General features: G+C 44.1%; 1 protein-coding gene across 1 annotated transcript in view; it reads left to right on the top strand.

The window, feature by feature from the left end:
- Nucleotides 1-369: 369 nt before the first annotated feature.
- The window catches only part of ASB18 (ankyrin repeat and SOCS box containing 18), a 61,079-nt gene continuing 42,327 nt past the window's right edge, over nucleotides 370-19,121 (top strand). Inside the window, exon 1 of the mRNA XM_030581020.1 lies at nucleotides 370-639. Coding sequence (XP_030436880.1) covers nucleotides 435-639 — 205 coding nt within the window. The 5' untranslated portion in view covers nucleotides 370-434. The remainder of the gene's footprint in view (nucleotides 640-19,121) is intronic.

Here is a 19,121-nt window from a genome sequence, read left to right as displayed (position 1 = left end):
TAAGCAGAGGTTTTGAAACTCTAATCTTAGCAAACTATTTTTTAAGCATTATACAGAGGGTTTATTGTGTTTTGGATGAGAGTTTTTCTTTTTCCTCGTTCTGTGTGACAGTTCTGAATGCAACAGCTTTTCCTCCGGAAGTCCTCTGGGAGGGCCTGTCTCAATTTCTCCCTGCTACACTTATGGTATAAACACAAAGTTAACACACACAAAAAATCACCTCCACCTTTTGAAGGATAGTTTATTGTGTATGGTTCTTTTCAGTAGCTCCCTTACATCTGGCTCCTTCTCCCCTTGTAATTCCCAACTGGTGTAACATGAGCGGAGCTGTCTTTTTATAGCAAAAGCACACACGCTTCTCATTTACAATTGACCGCCTTTGTACACTCTATTAAAAATAATAAAATGTGCTTCCCAAGTGCAAAGAATTGAAAATGTCCAGCATCGACTGTATTCCTGATCACCCGTCCAGCTCCGATCTGGTGAGGAGATTAAAGTCTGCCCTGGACGTCGGGGATGAGAACACAGTGATGGGTTTGATCTGCACTGAAGTTCAACATGTGAATGCCACCATCGAACTCTCTAATGACGACTGGATGAAGGAACCAGAAGCTCACCTGGACCCTTTAGTGCTAGTAGGTAACTGCGATATTTTTTTAAATGGCAAAGATAGATACTTAAAAAGTCATTATTTTAATTGTGTGAAGAATTAGCATTCCTTAACGGGAAGAAATTGACAGATGACATTTTGTTTACCTGAAAATTAGATCTAGTCTAACAGGGCACCGGTTTTCCATGCTATGAGCTGGCACTTTAGATTAGCTCTAAGCTTCATCATTATCACACTAGTTTCACCTCTTTCCAGTATTCCACCCTATGCTCGGTGTTTGCCATGTTTAAAACAATTGAATACATTATTCTAGCAGACAGGCCTCCGTAAGTGCAGCAATCAGGTCAGGATCAAAGATCAATTTGCTCTCCACACTGAAGAGTGTTTCTCAACCCTACCTTGCATTAGAACAATTTCCAGGCAGATAACGCTCATAAATTTAACTCGGTTGGAATCTGCCTCTCTTTGTAAATTAGAGTTTGGACAAAAGCCTGTCTAACGGAGCTAAGTATGCCATCCACTCCCTAACAGGAATAATCACATGAATCTTTTGCAATCCCAGCACTCAGGCCTCTAAGTTCCAAGTTACTGAGTTTTGCTGGCTTCTCTGTCTTCCTGGCATGCCCAAGGGTCACTGGCATCTCCGAAGCACTCACTTGTGGCTGCATGTGGCTCTGCTGTAGCCTGCCTCAGTTTCCCCTATGACAAGGTAACAATTAGTTCACTTTAACAGCCCTGTCAAAGAGAAGCCAAACTCTCTAAAGGTATGTCTACACTACGAAATTAAATCGATTTTATAGAAGTCGATTTTTAGAAATTGATTTTATACCATCGACTGTGTATGTCCCACTAAGCGCATTAAGTCGGCGGAGTGCATCCTCACTACTGTGATAGCACTGACTTACAGAGCGGTGCAACTATCCCACAGTTCCTTAAGTCTCCGCCATCCATTGGATTTCTGGGTTAAGTTCCCAATGCCTGATGGGGCAAAAATATTGTCGCGAGTGGTTTTGAGTACATGTCATCACTTGCTTCGCTCTCCGTGAAAGCAACAGCTGTTAATCGTTTCGCGCCTTTTTTGCTGGGTTACTCGTGGACCCCGCTCAGCTCACCGTCATGCTCTTTAAAAGCTCACTGGCACTGTTTGCTGACTATGTCAGACCTCAGCGCAACCAATATTCCCATTGTTATTCCTGCCTGCTGTGTGCTCCATATTTGTGAAAGTAAAGGGAGATGTTTATGGCGGGGTGGGAGATTGAGACAAATCGCCTGGTGTCCGATTTTGAGCAGCCAGACACCAGGGTGATTAGAAGAGCACAGCAAAGCGCGCGGTGCATCAGAGAGGCTTTGAAAACCAGTTTCATGACTGGCCAGGCTTCCATGTGACAGCTGTGTGTGTTTCTCCTTGATGCAAACCTGCCCCCTTTGTTGATTTTAATTCCCTGTAAGCCAACCACCCTCCCTCCTTCGAAATAAAGTAACTATTGTTTTGAAACCATAAATTATTTCTTTATTAAATAAAAAAATTAGATAACGGACAAGGTAGCCCAGGTGGGGTGGGGGAGGAGGGAAGGACAAGACCACATTGCTTATTTTAGCCACACCAAAAATCAAAGTGTTTGAATGACAGCCTTCTATTGCTTGGGCCATTCTCTGGAGTGGAGTGGCTGGGTGCCCAGAGCCTCCCCGCCACATTCTTGGGCATCTGGGAGAGGAGGCTATGGCACATGGGGAGGAGGGTAGGTGGTTATACAGTGGATGCAGCAGGGGTCTGTGATCTTGTTGGCTTTTGTCAAAGTTAGACTCAAGACTTACAGTTTGTCAGACCACTCTGTTTTATTAGCACAGCGCTCTGCTAATAACACTCAGATAATGTGAACATCATGCAGGACACAAACTATCTTATTTATACAGATGAAAGGGTGAGAACTTAACAAGATAACAAAGGAAGCAGAATCTGATAAATTTACCTGGGCGAGGCATGCATATCTTATTTCCTTACTAACTATTACCGATCTTCTGTTAATGTTTCGCCATTAGCACCATTGTTTATGCCTAATGTTTCTTTCCTGGTACCTGTATTTCAACATTTCTTATTTCTGCTTAAAGGTACATACAACATTTCTTTAATCCATTCTTATTTTTACAATATAATTCATTCTACTTTCACACTTTCCTGCAGCTCCAACAGACGCTTCATCATGTCCGTTTGCTCCCCCATTAGCCTCAGCATCGCGTCCTGCCTCCGCTCTTTGCACTCACTTCTTTCCTGGCCTCTGCCAATGAATGCCTCCATGCATTAAGCTGTGTCCTATCAGTGTGGGAGGACTGCGTGAGCTCGGAAAACATGTCATTGCGAGTGCGTTTTTTTCACCTTCTAGTCTGCGATAACCTCAGAGACGGAGATGATGGGGGCGTGTAGAAATATTCTATGCTCTACTATTCTGTGGGGACTGCATGGTTACCAGTGCTGCTGAGTTTGCCACACTGACCAAACAGGAAATGAAATTCAAAAGTTCCCAGGGCTTCTCCTGTGTACCAGGCTTGTGCATCAGAGTTCAAAGTGCTGTCCAGAGCGGTCACATTGGAGCATTCTGGGATAGCTCCCAGAGGCCAGTACCATCGATTTGCATCTGCACTACCCCACATTCGACCCAGCAAGGTTGATTTTAGCACTACTCCCCTAGCTGGGGAGGAGTGCAGAAGTCAATTTTAAGAGCTCTTTAAGTCGACGGAACGGGATTGGTTGCGTGGACGCATTCATTTTTTAATCGACTTAAAGCGGCTAAATTCGACCTAACCTCATAGTATAGACCAGGCCTAACTAACTTCAGCATAGCTCCATTTAATAAATCATTCTGAAAGGATCATTTGCACAATGGCTTAAAGACCCTTAGCACAGAGCCCAGGCAAAACATTAAAAGTCCCCAGTATAACAGTTTCTGAATCTGTTCAGAAAATTCTTCAGGGAGCTAGGACAGGATGAGTCTCCCTTGCTAGTCCATGAGTCTCAGCTTCCGTTAGCAACAGCTCCTGCTTCTGTAAGCCTCAGGCTTCTCTGCTGTCTGGATAGCTCTGTAGTCTCTCTCTTAGATGGTCAGAGTCTCTCCTAGGCCTCCCCAGCTGGACACCTTTGCAGTCCCTTCTATTGGTTCAGCCTCTGTCTCAGGCTTTCATGCCTGATGCTGTCTGTAACATCCCCACCTTAGCTTACAGCTTCCTTTTTATAGCCAGCCAATTAATACCCACATCCCCACTCAGCTGTGGTGGGCCAGCTAATTAGCCCAGACTAATTGTTTCCAGGCCTCTGGCCCTAGTGGGGCGAGCCACCCTATGACATGGTGCTGACCCCAACATTCCCAATCTCCTCTGTTACACTGAACAATTCATTACATAGCTGCTTTTACAGCTACTTTTTCTCACCCATAGGGGGCAGTGTTGCACCAAAACAACCGCCACACAACTATTTTGCCTTCCCTTTCAGCTGTTTTGAGTTCGATATTAAACACTTAAACCCTTTAAAGAAAATCTTGATACCAGAGTGCAAACACTACTTCATTTCTTAAAATTAAAGCAACCAGAAGTTATCGTTGCACCGCGTGTATGAGGACAATGTGCAGACAAAAGTGTTATGCCTCTGTATCAACATGGGAGCCTCTCTTCCATGGAAACAATGAGAAAAATAGAATGGGCATACTTTTGACCATCACAGCCTCTTTATCCAGCCAGAAAACAGAACAAAGTGGGATAGCTCAGTGAGGGGGGGATAGCTCAGTGGTTTGAGCATTGGCCTGCTAAACCCAGAGTTGTGAGCTCAATCCTTGAGGGGGCCATTTAGGGATCTGGAGCAAAAATCTGTCTGGGGACTGGCCCTGCTTTGAGCAGGGGGTTGGACTAGATGACCTCCTGAGATCCCTTCCAACCCTGATATTTTATGAAAGTACAATATAGAGCTAGCTTCAAAAGTGACCTATACCCATTTCTCAGAGGAAGGCAGAGACATGGACTCAGGACGTAGTGCATGGGAAGGGGATTTCACTGGCAGTCAGGATGGCTTCCATGCCTTCAGGACTTTTGGCCATGCTGGAGGCACCATGGCCATAGTCTCTGTAATTCTAATAGTCATGTAGCATAAGAGAGAGGAAAAGGATGAGTCTTGTCCAAGTAAGCCAACTGAGCATGTCCTGTCATTGTCTAATCCACTCGGGGGGGTATATTATTTTCCTGGTTCTTCTGTTTTTAAACTGTTATATATCTTTCTTTTTTTTTCCAAATACACGACAAAGTTGCAGGGAGGGAGAAATACAAAGGGAATGGCCAGAACTTAGCCTAGAGAACAATCAGACTTTAAATTTCCCCTTTTAGGTAAGTTGATTTCCCACGCAGTGCAGCATTCAGAGAAAGAGCCATGAAGCAGGCACACAGAGAGCAGCTGGGGAGAAGCAGCAGTGCTGTCAGAGGTCTGGGAGGACTGCTGATTAGGCCCAGTCCCCAGGCCTGGGGGGATCAGTGTGGAGAATCTGCTGCTTAAATGCCCTGTATTGAATTAGCTTTTGGAGCCTAGAGTCCACGGGGTTAGAGTGCAGAGGTTGTGGGCAATGAAGACTAGTCAGGATTGTGGAAGTAAAGCCAGGCCTGACAGGGATTGGAAGGGGATTTCAATGCAAACAGTCACCTCTGTGAGTAGGAGTCAGGCTGGCTGTAACCCTAATAACACAAGATTTGTAGAAGCGAGGATTGTGTGAGGCGAATGCGAAAGAACTGTGTGAGAAGTTGTTGCGACCTTGTGTAGATAAGATAGAATGTGGACTAGAGTCAAAATAAGTGAGAAAAATAAGTTATCATGATGACCTATATATAAACAAAATGCAGCTGTTGCTTATTATTGTATGTAACAAAAGGTATAAATGCTGTAATTGTTTATCTTTGGAGAGACCTGCCTAGGAGGAGGAAACCCTATGTCCTAGCGCACTCTCTCCCTCCATGCAATTGCTAGAGAAATAAAGTATCTGACTTTGCTGCACCCAACCAAAAAGTGAGAACTGAGTTTTTCTCCGACAGGATGGACCAGTGGTTGAGGCACTGGCCTGGTATCAAGAGACTGGGTGCAATTCCCAGCTCTGCCACAGGCTGAACTTGGGCAAGTCCCACAGGGCCTGATTTTCAGAGGTGCCACACATCCACAACGCTTATTGACCTCAAGAGGAGATATGGGTGCTTAGAAGTCTGAGTCTCTGGGCCTTTGCAAAATAGGAAGAGAAGTAACGCCCCATTTCACGGGGTGTTGCAGGGATAAAGTCGCTAACAATCATGAGGCACATAGCAATAGGGCATATAAAAGCTGCTAGAGAGACAGAGGAAGCGAACTGGGAGTTGCTAACATAGAGGAATTCAAGCCCCTGCTCCCCACATATTTAAAGTCAACTGTGTTCAAAGATGACGTTTCAGCTCTGCCCTCACAGTCATGCTGCATCTTTGAACAAGGCGGTAAAACCTTGAAAATTCACATTAATGACTGGAAGCCCCATTGCGAGTTACCAGATGTTGTGGGAACACACAGTTTAGGAGAGCAAGGATAATGCATCATAGCATACTTTGGGCATTGATTCTGACAAATGAAGCTTACTTTAAATTATTTACGATACTTCCTGGTGTACAAATATCTTCTGGCACAATTTATGAAAGTAATGAAGTCTTGGTAACATGAGACATCACTACTGTACTTAGCTATCGCTGAGAAGTGGGGAGAGATCATTGTATATGTGAGAGCACTATGGGGTGTGCTAACATGCAGGCCTACTGTAACTGATGGAATTTCACAAGCCATATGACATAAGGCCAGTTTGCCAAAGCTTCACACACCATTATTCACCTTACCATTTCATAGCTGCGTGCCACAGGGAAAAAATAATAGGCAAAGTTCTCTTTGCCAACATCAACTTCATGGGAAATTTGATTTGATGTGAATTCAGATTAAATTTGTACATAGGTTTTGCGGAAGGTCATTCTTTGGCCAGTGAAAAACTAAATCCATATTTGAATGTCTATTTCTAATTACAGTTTTCAGAGTAGCAGCCGTGTTAGTCTGTATCTGCAAAAAGAACAGGAGTACTTGTGGCACCTTAGAGACTAACCAATTTATTTCAGCATAAGCTTTCGTGGGCTACAGCTCACTTCTTCGGATGCATAGAATGGAACAAACAGACAGAAGATATTTATACATACAGAGAACATGAAAAGGTGATTGGCCTCTTCCAGTTGGTATGCTTACTTCCACCTTTTCATGTTCTCTGTATGTATAAATATCTTCTGTCTGTGTGTTCCATTCTATGCATCCGAAGAAGTGAGCTGTAGCCCACGAAAGCTTATGCTGAAATAAATTGGTTAGTCTCTAAGGTGCCACAAGTACTCCCATTCTCATTTCTAATTAAACAAAGAACTATAATTTTTCTACCTGCACCAAACCAAATTCAAAAGACAGCAGAGGACACTAGTACACTATTATTGGAGCTGAACAGGAATTTTCTGTTAAAATTTGTTATATATGATATACGTGATACGAGTCAAAACAAAACGTTGTGACCTTATCTAAATGCTTGGATAATTTCCCTTAAAAAATGTTGATGAAATCAATATGTTCCCACAAAACAGGGCAACCTAGTCAAATCAGCATTTTCCAATGGAAAGCTGTTCCACTGGAATAATTTTGACCAGGTCTGTGTATTTAACCGCACTGAGCAGAGGTCTTCATTGAGCAGTCTGCAATGACAGATCTCTTTCCTGAATTAATACGGTCACTTCCGAACTTTATAAGGTGTACGAGTCATTTAAATTTTCCCACCAATGTGCATTACTTTGCATTTATGAACATTGAACTTCATTTGCCATCATGTTGCCCATTCACTTAGCTTTGCTTGGTCTCTCAGGCCTTGGCTACGCTCACACTTTACAGCGCTGCAACTGGGGTGTGAAAAAACACCCCCTGAGCGCTGCAAGATACAGCGCTGTAAAGCGTCAGTGTAATCAGGGCAGCAGCGCTGGCAGCGCGGCTTCCAGTGCTGCACGCTACACCCGTAAGGGATGTGGTTTACATGCAGCGCTGGGAGAGCTCTCTCCCCGTGCTGCCGCTCTGACTACACTCACACTTCAAAGCACTGCCGTGGCAGCGCTTTGAAATTCCAAATGTAGCCATACCCTCACAGTCCTCTCTGCTCTTCCCTGACCTACATAATTGTGTGTCAGATCCAGAGTTTAACCAAGGGCGTTCATTCTCCCCTGCCTTGCACTTTGTGCCTTCATTTACATATCTCAGAGTGTGCAAAATGCTCCCAAAATCACAAGATACAAGACAGCAGGGAATCAGTCTCAAGAACAGTAAGTTTATGCTTGAGCTGGACAAATTATTTATAATTAATAATTTATTGGACAAATTTTGCCTTTTTCTCCATTGCAGTTGTCTCAAAATTATTTATGATTCAGCTTGGCGGTAAGTTCTTAGCATATAGCATGTGTGCAATCAATTGCAAGAACCCGATATGTAAAAATGAGCTGTTTTTTAATTGGATGTTTAAGTCACATGAGTAATTTCCACAGGTAAATAAGCAGCACAATAATAATAAACATATCAATGCTATTGAAATAAAGCAAACTGTCTCTGGGAGTGAGAAAAGGGCCTTAGGAGAAAAGGTACCATGCTTTGTAACAAGATAAATGCATCCTCCTTCTCTGTTTGTTCAGCAGCCCTGAAAAAGAAGGGGTCCCTTCTTTCTTCCCCAGGGTTATCAATCTGGGACAGAATGGTTTGAGAGAGAAAAAACAAAGTGAGGAAGCAGACCCGAAAAATTCATCCTTACCTGGAGAACACACCTAAGACATGGTTAGAGCAGACATGATTCTCTGAAAGAGCAGGGAAAAGGGAAGCCTCAGTCAACCTGCTTTTAGCAAAGCATTTAAAAAATGTCTAGTTCTCTTGGTTGTGGAGCAAGGCTTCAAAACTTAACCAGAATACACCCTAAAGGTTTGAAAGACAAATGGATTCTAAAAACCCCAAAACTTATATGTAAAAATCTCCTGATTTTTAAGCCAATCTTGTGATTTTGAATCCTGGGGTTGGCAGTACTGGAAGTTATGATTTGAAGCCTATATAATGTTATAAACTAACAAAGCTGTTATGTAGCAGCTTCAGGGTAATAAATTAGTAAACATGCTCTCAATTTACTCTTTTTAGTTTTGCATATTGTGCTCTTTCACATGACAATAATGAGTTTTCCTAATAATGTGAAATCAGCTCAGACAATCTGAGTCATTATTAATAGAAACACTTGATCTGAAGAAGTAAAATTGCTTAATGTTTTGTTAAATGAGGTGTACTCTACAAACATTCATATTCAGAAAGAAGGGTAAGATACTAAACATATTAAAGATTAATGGTTGCAAGGCTATTGCTAATGGAGGGGGCATGCTTGTGAGCTGTACCTTTGTGGGCCCTATCCTGAAAATACATCCCTGAGTAATTTACAGACCTGAGTCAGACCATTAAGTAGAGTTACTCACATGCATAATTATTGTCAGGATCAGGCCCTAAAACTAAAACCTGTTTGTTAGTCTGCCCACCCAAAATAATAAAGTGAAACTATTACAAGGAAGGAAGAATGACAAAAAAAACTGAAACTAGGAAGATCACTTTGGAACAGATTGTGGTAACCTTAGTCAGGTAGGGAAGCATTTTACTCCACAACTAGTGCCATTGGTTTCAACTGAATGAGACATAAGTAACTTATTTCAGTTGGACAACACTTTTTTTTTTAATGAAAAAGCCATTTGGAGGGCCCAAAACTATTTGCCAAATTCAGGTTGAATTCAATCAGAAGAGCCAAAATGTTTCTTTTTAACTTTTCTGTTTTGAAACATTTTGGTTTTGATTTTTGCTTTGAAATGGCATTTTGATTTCAAATTTGACCAACTTAAAAAAAAAACACATGCACACCAAAAAAGATGAAAAACACCCAAAACAGGCAACTCAAAATGAAAACCTTGAAAAATGTTTTGGTCCATTCAAAACAAAATTTTTCAGTTTGACAAAAAAAATCATTTCAGTCTGAATCAAATCAGATTTTTTGAGGAGGTTGGTATCTTGTTTTGGTTTTTTTCAATTTAGCCTATGAAGTGCCCAAAATAAAGTGCATTTTTTGCTCAGCTCTGCTCATCATCATTAACTAATCAGAAACTGACCCTCTGTCAACAGCAGTTCCTACTCTGCATATGAATAGACAGTAGAAAAGAGCATCCAAAACATAACATATAAAGGCAACCAAAAGAACATAGCTTTGTCCAAGATCATAGAATGATGTTTCATCATCACTGATGTAATTTCTGACCAAGTCATAACAAAAATTAATTTTCCCATACAAAGAGAGCAAGAGATCTGTTTCAGTCTAGATTATTTTATGCTAAGAAAAACAACACAGAAAGAACAAATATCAAGTCTCCATGAGTGAGAGATCATTATCACTAACATTCTGCATGCTGACCTGAAATGCAAGATAGTAGCTGCGTCACATGTTCCCATGTTGCACACAGGAAGAGAATCTTGTACTTTTAATGAAGTACACAGAATGTCTACTTCTTCAAGTTACATAGAGCATATATTTGTGGTCTATTTGGGAGGCAGTGCGGCCTAGTGTCTTGGTTACTGAATTGGGACTTGGGTTTAATTCTGAGCCCTGCCCCTGGTTTGCTAGGTGACCTGGGTCAAGTCACTTCCTCGTTCTATGCCTCAGTTTCTCCATCTGTACAAAGGGATCATTGATATTGACCTCCTTTGTAAAGCATGTTGAGATCGGCGCATGGCAAATGGTATAAAAAGGCATATTTTAAGGAGCATAGGACAATATCTACTGTAGTTTTGATCAGGATTATTTATTTTCTGAAATGGATTTTGGTTTTAAAAATACAGTGATTTCAGACCATTGAATATCATTCATAGAAAACAAAAGAAACCAGGTAACACTTGATTTCCAGGGAAGAGTATACTAAGATGATGCACGGGCCAAAAGCAAGCAACTCAAAGTGTCCCGAAGTAGGTATATGGGGTAAAATCCTGGCTCTGCTGAAGTCAATTGTGCAATGCCCATTGATTTCAATGGGGTGAGGATTTCACCCATGGTGTCTGTATGAAGTTCCCTTTCTTGAAAATCTGTTGAATATACATCCAAATTCTGTCACAACGATGAAGTTTCTTCAGTACTTCTAACAAATTAGGACAACTTTAGATCCAAAGCTGCTGGTTTGTTACAGTCTTTTCTCTCATGGAGCAATGAGGTTTATAGCGTCAGCTTTTTTAGCAATCCAGCTGGGGAGCCTTCCTTGCTCGTTACTGTTTATTAGCCAGCAGCATTTCTATGGATCCAAAATTTCAGTCAGAGGTGCACAGACTTCAGAAAGTGACCAATAAATCCACAATAATCCACCTTCCAGGAATCAGTGCTCATTTTATGACCACTAAGATTAACTAAAACCATGAAAATCTGGTTTCATCCTGAGCTTCATACTGTAGCTTCTAATCAGTTGGAAAAGCAGCTTGCCTTAGGTAAGCATGTGAGTGAAGTAACTGAGACAGAATGGTGTTTGTAACATGCACCACTTAGGGATTATTAAAATCCTCCCAGTCGTGGCTAATTTTAGCCTCACATGTTAGTAATGCTGCTATTATTATAGCTGTGTTCCTGCGCTGACCACAACATTTGAGTAATTGGATGGAAATAATAGCTCATAAAAAGGGGGAGGGATGAAACGCAGATCTGAATATTGTAACATGCTGTCTCTGGCTGTGCAAATTTGGGGGATTTTCTCCCCCATTCTTTCCACTCCTGTGCTACTCACACCCCTCTTTTCCATTCACAACACGTCCCACTTCACGTTGTTGTGGCCAAGGACGAGGCTCTCTACTGAACATATCAGCCTTGCTCCCTAACTTGCATGGGGGATGGGAGAAGATAATCCCTTCCTACAGTAGAACATGTTGATTTCCCAGCATTCCCAGCTGCACCTGGGGTCGGAAATAAAAGATCAGGAGCAAAATCCAGGTTTCCTCTATGGCAACCACCCAGGTTAATTGCTGGGAGAAATTATGAGACGATATGAACCCTGCCAAACACCAATCCAAATCTCAAACCAAGCCCAGACTACATACAGGTTCAAAACAGTTAAAGTGATACACTCATTCCTGCCCCTACCTTCCTTACTTACCCCAAAAGTTTACTGCCTTTGCTCAAAGACACCTTTGGGGAGCAGAAGGATCAGCAAGATCTGTTGGGACATCTGCCATATTACAATGGTGCATCATTCAAGTCAACCACGTAATATAGAACATGAATAGGAGGATGAATAGAGCACATAGCCAGATACCTCCCTTGCCTGGTGGAATATCAACAAGCACAGAGGCTTGGATGAGACGAGGAAGAGACACTGGAGGCTAAGGATCAGCCAAAGGTTGGAGAAGCAAGAGTGGACAGGAGGATGGGAAGAATCTGATTGGATTTGGAAAGAGAAGGAAAACTAAGAAAAATGTTAAAAGATTTAGATGATCTTAGATGAACTTCAGGTGCTGATACATGTGGAAACGTCGTTCAATGGTTCAGGAAGAGTCCCTCTCTCAAAGCCTAAAGGAAAAATAAAATATTGAGGAGTTGAAGCCTTACCAGTTAGGATAAATCCATGTTCTATTTTAGTTCTAGTTTTCTAGCAGGAGGGGCTGAGGCATCAAAGTCATGTCCAGATCGGATTGCAAATTCACCCCTCCCTCCAAAGACTGAAAGTGTTCAGACCTGGGTGTTTGGCTGGGGTCTAGCGCAACTTTCAAGATGCTGCACTGTAAAGCTCAATGCGGCTTTCACGACGCGCTTCGTTACAGGGTCCCCTGATTCTTTGCAGTAGCCTTGAGGAGGTGGCACAAGAGGCTATAGGGCCGTCTGTACTGCAGACATGATAGCACAATAATTATGAAGTTTGCAGACGATACCAAACTGGGAGGGACTGCAACTGCTTTGGAGGACAGGGTCAAAATTCAAAATGATCTGGACAAATTGGAGAAATGGTCTGAGGTAAACCGGATGAAGTTCAATAAAGACAAATGCAAAGTGCTCCACTTAGGAAGGAACAATCAGTTTCACACATACAGAATGGGAAGAGACTGACAGGAAGGAGTATGGCAGAAAGAGATCTAGGGGTTATAGTGGACCACAAGCTAAATATGAGTCAACAGTGTGATACTGTTGCAAAAAAAGGCAAACGTGATTCTGGGATGCATTAACAGGTGTGTTGTAAACAAGACACGAGAAGTCATTCTTCAGCTCTACTCTGCGCTGGCTAGGCCTCAACTGGAGTATTGTGTCCAGTTCTGGGCACCGCATTTCAAGGAAGATGTGGAGAAATTGGAGAGGGTCCAGAGAAGAGCAAGAATAGCAACAAGAATGATTAAAGGTCTTGCGAACATGACCTATGAAGGAAGGCTGAAAGAATTGGGTTTATTTAGTTTGGAAAAGAGAAGACTGAGAGGTGACATGATAGCAGTTTTCAGGTATCTAAAAGGGTGTCATCAGGAGGAGGGAGAAAACTTGTTCACCTTAGCCTCTAATGATAGAACAAGAAGCAATGGGCTTAAACTGCAGCAAGGGAGATTTAGGTTGGACATTAGGAAAAAGTTCCTAACTGTCAGGGTAGTTAAACACTGAAATAAATTGCCTAAGGAGGTTGTGGAATCTCCATCTCTGGAGATATTTAAGAGTAGGTTAGATAAATGTCTATCAGGGATGGTCTAGACAGTATTTGGTCCTGCCATGAGGGCAGGGGACTGGACTCGATGACCTCTCGAGGTCCCTCCCAGTCCTAAAGTCTATGAATCTATGATTAATGCAGAGATACACATGGGTCTATGGGAAAGAAGGTAAAAGGAAAACAAAGCAATACAGTTACAAACTCTGGGAAACAATGGAAAGCTGTCAGATTGTAAAGAACACCCTCTACAGAAACGTCAAAATCACTTCCATCCTCACCTACATATTGTCAACTAATCCATTCCACTAGTGACCCTCTTTAGTTTGGGATATGTAATAGAATTGCAGCACAAGGCCACGACTCCTCCATTTTTGTACATGGTTTGCTGGCTTCATTAGGTTGCAATTTATTTAGGTCATTGTGTTTTCTCAAGGAGCTTTCTTTGGATATTTACTCGGGAAGGGGGCAGTTAGGACATGGATCTTAATGTTTTAGATTATATGAAACCTATTCATTGAGAGGAATGTTCTTGTGCTTAAGCCGTCAGATTGGGAGTCATGAGATCCATCATCAGTTCTTGACTCTGCATAGTCATCCTGCGTGAGCTTGAGTATATTAGCTAGGGCTTGATCCTGCTCCCATTGTAAAACTCCCAGTGACTTCAGTGAAAGCAGCTGAACCGACCCTCACACCTTTGCAACCCCATTGAAGTCTATGGGAGTTTTGCCATTAATTTCAGTGGTAACAGGATTAGGTTCTGTCTGTTTGCTATACATAGCACAAGGATATTAAGCCTTAGATCAAGAGGTGCTGAGAGTTTTTAATTCATTCATGTTTATAAAGTGCTTTGAGATACTCAGAAGACGCTATTCTGAGCACGGCTTTTGCAGCAGAATATTATCACTTAATGTGAAACCCAATTGCACCTAATGGCTCTTTTGTGCTCAAAAGCATATGACAGTGGATAGCGCCGGAAATATGAATCATAGTCCTGAAAAAATCAGTCTCCTAGCTAAACCACTTACAAAATGTATTTTTACACAGAATCCAGAAGAATACAAGTGATATAAATTAATTCAGCTAGGGAAAAAGAGAAGTTAGAGGCCTTGGGATGAGTGGTTTCTTTTATTATGGGGAAATTTTCCTCCCAGATTAAACTGGTCTCTTTCTCCGCCAACCTGCTGTCTGGAATTAAAACAGGAGTTTAATCACAGAGGTGCTGACACAAAGCTGCACTGTGAACATTTGACCTTAGCTATCACCTTGTGATTACATACATACATATGTATATATATATATAACTAGGCAGACTTGCTGCTGCTGTATCCAGAAGTCCATATGACCCTTACTGTATCAAGTAACCATTATCATCTGACCCCACTGGAGTTATAAATACAACAATAGAGCCCTAACTGGATTATAATTGGACAATGGTAACAGGACAATGGAAATAACTATAAAAGACCATCTATCCACACAGCTAGGTCTTGTACTAAAATAAGTTGCAGTGCATTGCAATGGATGAGCTGCCAGGACCCGTTATAGAGAAGCTACAGATCTTTCAGAAAGTGGAATCAGAGCACCCATTAATGCCTCATGCTCCAGTGGAAAAGTACTATACAGCACTGGTCAAGGGAGACCTGAGAAACATCAAAGTCCTGACTGATAAATATTATGAAGACGTCAATCTGATTTTTGAGATCATTAAAAATGAGCTGGAATGGCAAGTGAAAAGCCTGGCCTCTTTTGGATTGTCAGGTACTCTTGCTTTCAAGGACCAGTTTAAAAAGTAAACAGGCACTTACTAACACTGCTTGAGAGAATGGTGCGGTGTGTTTATATTAAATGAATTACGCTCTGTTTTTAAGTAGCCTGCTAATATGTTGCGGGAGTCTGATTTCTTTTGAGATGGTTATACCATATGCTCTGTGGATGCCGCCTTTGTGCTAAATGTTTGCAGTGCCTCGCTGTTAGCAAGTGCTCTAGACAGGAAAAATGAAGGGCCTGATTCTGCAAATTCTCACTAACAGATCTAGGGTACAAATGTTCAGTGATTTAGGAGCCTAACGTGCCTAACTTGTTTTTAATAATAGGTCAGTTTGGCATGTTTGAACATTGCATCCACAGTGCTTACTGCCAAGCATAGTCCCATGGGACCAGTTTGTGCAGCTCACGGGCAGCTGTGCATTCAGGGCAGGAGAATAAAGGGGTGCAGAGTGACACTGCAGCAGGGGGCGCTCTGGAGATGTCCTGCCCTGGGGAGACGGAAGGTTTACTGGAGCTCTGCAGTGACAGGGGCAGTGTGCAATGTGCAATATCCCTGCAGCATTTTACACCCAGGCTGTTCCTATTCTTAGCCCCTCATTAGCACTAGGATGCCCTAGGGAAGTAGAGAGGGAGCAGAGCCTGCAATACCCAGAGCACGCAATGCCATTCTGCACAGGCTCCCTCCCTCCCACTGTGCACCTACATAATGCTTAGGCTGAACCTAGCCCATCGTGGGCAATGGAACTACATGCCCAGCGCCAGGGCTGGATAAAAACACTGAACAAACCCCAGCATGTCAGAAAATGTGGCTTCACCGAAAACAAAATCTCCCGTGGAAAAGGAGAGGGCTTTTCACAGGATTTTCCATTAGAGAAAATTGAAATTAAATGTTTTCCTTCAGGTCAGCGTTAATCCCTGTGACCACCTGAGCTGCCACAGGGCCTGATGGGAGTTGTACTTCTGGATTCCTTATGCTCCCATTCTTCTCCAAGAGCCCAGCTCACTGTCTGGACTACATTTCCCATGATGCACCACTGCCTCTCCATGGCGTTTCAACCTTTCCAAATCAATGTCTTTCTAAACTCCTTAGTGTGCCACAAGCTTCGTTATTTCAGATTTTTGTCCAAGTTCAGGACACAAACAAACATCCATTTCCCACAGGATGGAAATTCCATTTTCCAATCCATTCTACCCAACCTTAAGCACCGCACACAGTGAGATCACTCCCCAGGCTGACTCCCAGGTCCCTCAGCAGGCCAGGAATAGAATTCAGGTCTCCCAAGTACCAGTCTGTCCACTAGGCCACACTGCAGAGGGCTAAAGTGCAGCTCAGTTTGTGTCTATCCTTAAAGCAGGCGAAGTTGAACTATTCCCGTGCTTGAAGTTAGACATATGGCTGCTGAGGCGGGGCTTGAAAAAGCAGGGATCCTACCAGCGTAACTGAAACGGTCTCAACTGACAAAAAAGGCATTCAAGTCAGAATGGGGCTAAGTTGCTTTGACTAGGTTTATTTTTAATTGCGCTTATTACACTGTACATATTAAAATATGCAGAAACCGAGAGTTTGACTTTTAGGCTGAGCCCTCGCCCCCTATGAACAAACACACGACTAGTATGAACATGTGCCTCCACCTAGAGTTGTAACTGCTCAGTCAGAGGTCACAGGCCCTGTACTTGCCCCTTTAGCTCAAGTGGCTTCTGAAGTAGACAAAGCTGAATTCCCTCTCTGCTGTTGCCATGAAGTGCTAAGTTTCCTTGCGTGGGGAGTGGTGTCAGAAATAGGATTTGAACGATCCCAGAGGCTCAAGGGGAGATATTTGTCTAAGCAGTTCTTTAAATGCTTTCCTGGATACTAGGGATGTATCACTGTGTCTATACCGAAAGGGATCGGTAACATTTCATAGCGCTTATCCGGTGCCTCCTTTGGTTCAAGGGATGGGAAAAGCTGGGACAAATGCAGTCCCAGAATAGGGAGACAACACAATCACAAAATCTTCCCATCCAAAACTTCGGTCTGAAACAATAGCCTCTATCCTTCCTGCAATGGAAGGATCTGGGGGAGGAGTTACACCATACATGCATGCATCATTGGCCACTGGATTTTAATTTCCTGAGGCTGCAACTGAAGGGAAGGGGATAAAATAATTTGCAGGATTTCTACCTGTGCATAAGGAGGAAGGCTGGTTATGTGGCACTAGACCACTAGAGGAAACCACAAGCCTGGGACTTGGGCAACCCCCACTATGCCCCAGACTCCCTGTGAGATCTGGAATTTCATCACTCCACACTTCATCTCTCTGCCTCGGTTGCCCATGTCTAAAGAGGGGATAATACTTCCCTTGCCAATGCCTCACCAGCATGCTGGGGAAATCTATTTATGTATGTTTTGGTGGCACAACTTGGGTATTCTAGAGCTATTGGAGTACCTAGAGAGAGGGTGTACCTGCTCCCAAACATATGTAGCTCATGATCTACAAAAGGCAGCCTGCAGGGTTTGACCTGCTGTGTGTGACCGCATATTGACTTTAGGGGATTGTGTGTACATAAAGCAAGCAGGGGGCAGTGGAACCGAACAGCCAGCACATCTCTGATGGCTAGCTTCACACAGGAACTGCAAGGCAGAGAAGCCAGTCGCTGGAATGAAATATATGCATATAGTTCTTTGCAAATCTAAACTCTATCTGTGCAAGGACATTTGTCATGTTGTAGAGGAGCGGACTCACCCCTGTGGTGCCTCCTGCTGATGACTCAGGGAATTAGCTCGATTTCCACCCCAGAGCGCCCTCTGCAGGCCAGTGACCCGCCTGTCATCTAGCCCCCGTGTCCCTCCCGGACCTGGTGCCCTTGTACCTGGGGTGCTGCCCCGTGGCAGTAACCCCTTTCTCTTAGGGTCTCCTCCTCCCAGGGGAACCCCCACCTCTCCTCAGTATAAGGCTACTGCCAATCATTGTCTGCCCCAGGGCATGGGGCTAGATTGCAGCATCAGCCTACTCATCACTGGCAAGGTTGGGTTTGGACCTGCTGCCTTGGCCTACCCCTGGGCTGCCCTCTGCAACCCCCGGTATCTGTTGGCCCAATGCTAGGCCGCAGCCTGGGGCTTTCCAGGCTGGAGCTCCCCAACTCCTCTGCCTTTCCCCAGCCCTGCTCCATTCAGGCACCCTGTCTGCAACTCCCTGCAGCCAGTCCCTTCTCCCTCTAAAGGCAGAGGAAGACACTCTGTCTGTCCCTGGCTTCTCTGCCTTTATAGGGCCAGCTGAGTTTGTTTGGGGAGTGGCTACAGCTGCAGCCACTTCCCCCAATCAACCCAGCCTAAAAGCTGCTTTCTCCAGCCACAGCCCCCTCCCAGGGCTGTTTTCACCCCTTCAGGGCAGGAGCAGGAGCAGGGTCAGGGTACCCACCCGTGCTACCAGGAGCGCTCTGTGTCTGCTTGGGTGGCCCTGCTGGCTGGAGTGTTCCCCCGCCCTTCTCTAGCTGCCCTGCTGGCTGGAGCTCCTTCTCCCTTCCTGGGCTGCTGCTGCTGCTGCTGCTGTTGCTGCTAGCTGGAGTGCTCCCCTCCTGGACTGCTGCTGAGCGAGGGGTGGGGGGGCCCTGTGGGCCAGCCCCCACTCCTCCACCTCCGGAGGGAGAAGCCAGGACCCCACCACTGCCACCACCACCGCTGCTATCGCCTGCGTGGGGTCCTTCCTGCCTGGCCACCTAGGTTGTTGGAGGAGGAGCCGCTGCTGCTGGAGCTGTGTTTGCCTGGGGAGCTGCTGGAGCCTGGAGGAAGGTGAGGACTGAGAAGACCACCGGCTGCTGGGGGAGCGCACAGGAAGACTCTGGAGACCACTGTGGAGGGGGCCCTCAGGAACTGAGTAACTCTTTGACTGTGCTCTAGTGGTGGGGGTGTAGACTGTGCTTGTGGGGGCACAAGGGGTGTGGCGTGGAGCCTGCCCCCTGGTCCATCTGTGCCCCCCCCAACCTCCACCAC

Source organism: Gopherus evgoodei, chromosome 11, assembly GCF_007399415.2.
Source record: "Gopherus evgoodei ecotype Sinaloan lineage chromosome 11, rGopEvg1_v1.p, whole genome shotgun sequence".
Classification (NCBI taxonomy): domain Eukaryota; kingdom Metazoa; phylum Chordata; order Testudines; family Testudinidae; genus Gopherus; species Gopherus evgoodei.
This window is presented reverse-complemented; position numbering and strand designations above follow the sequence as displayed.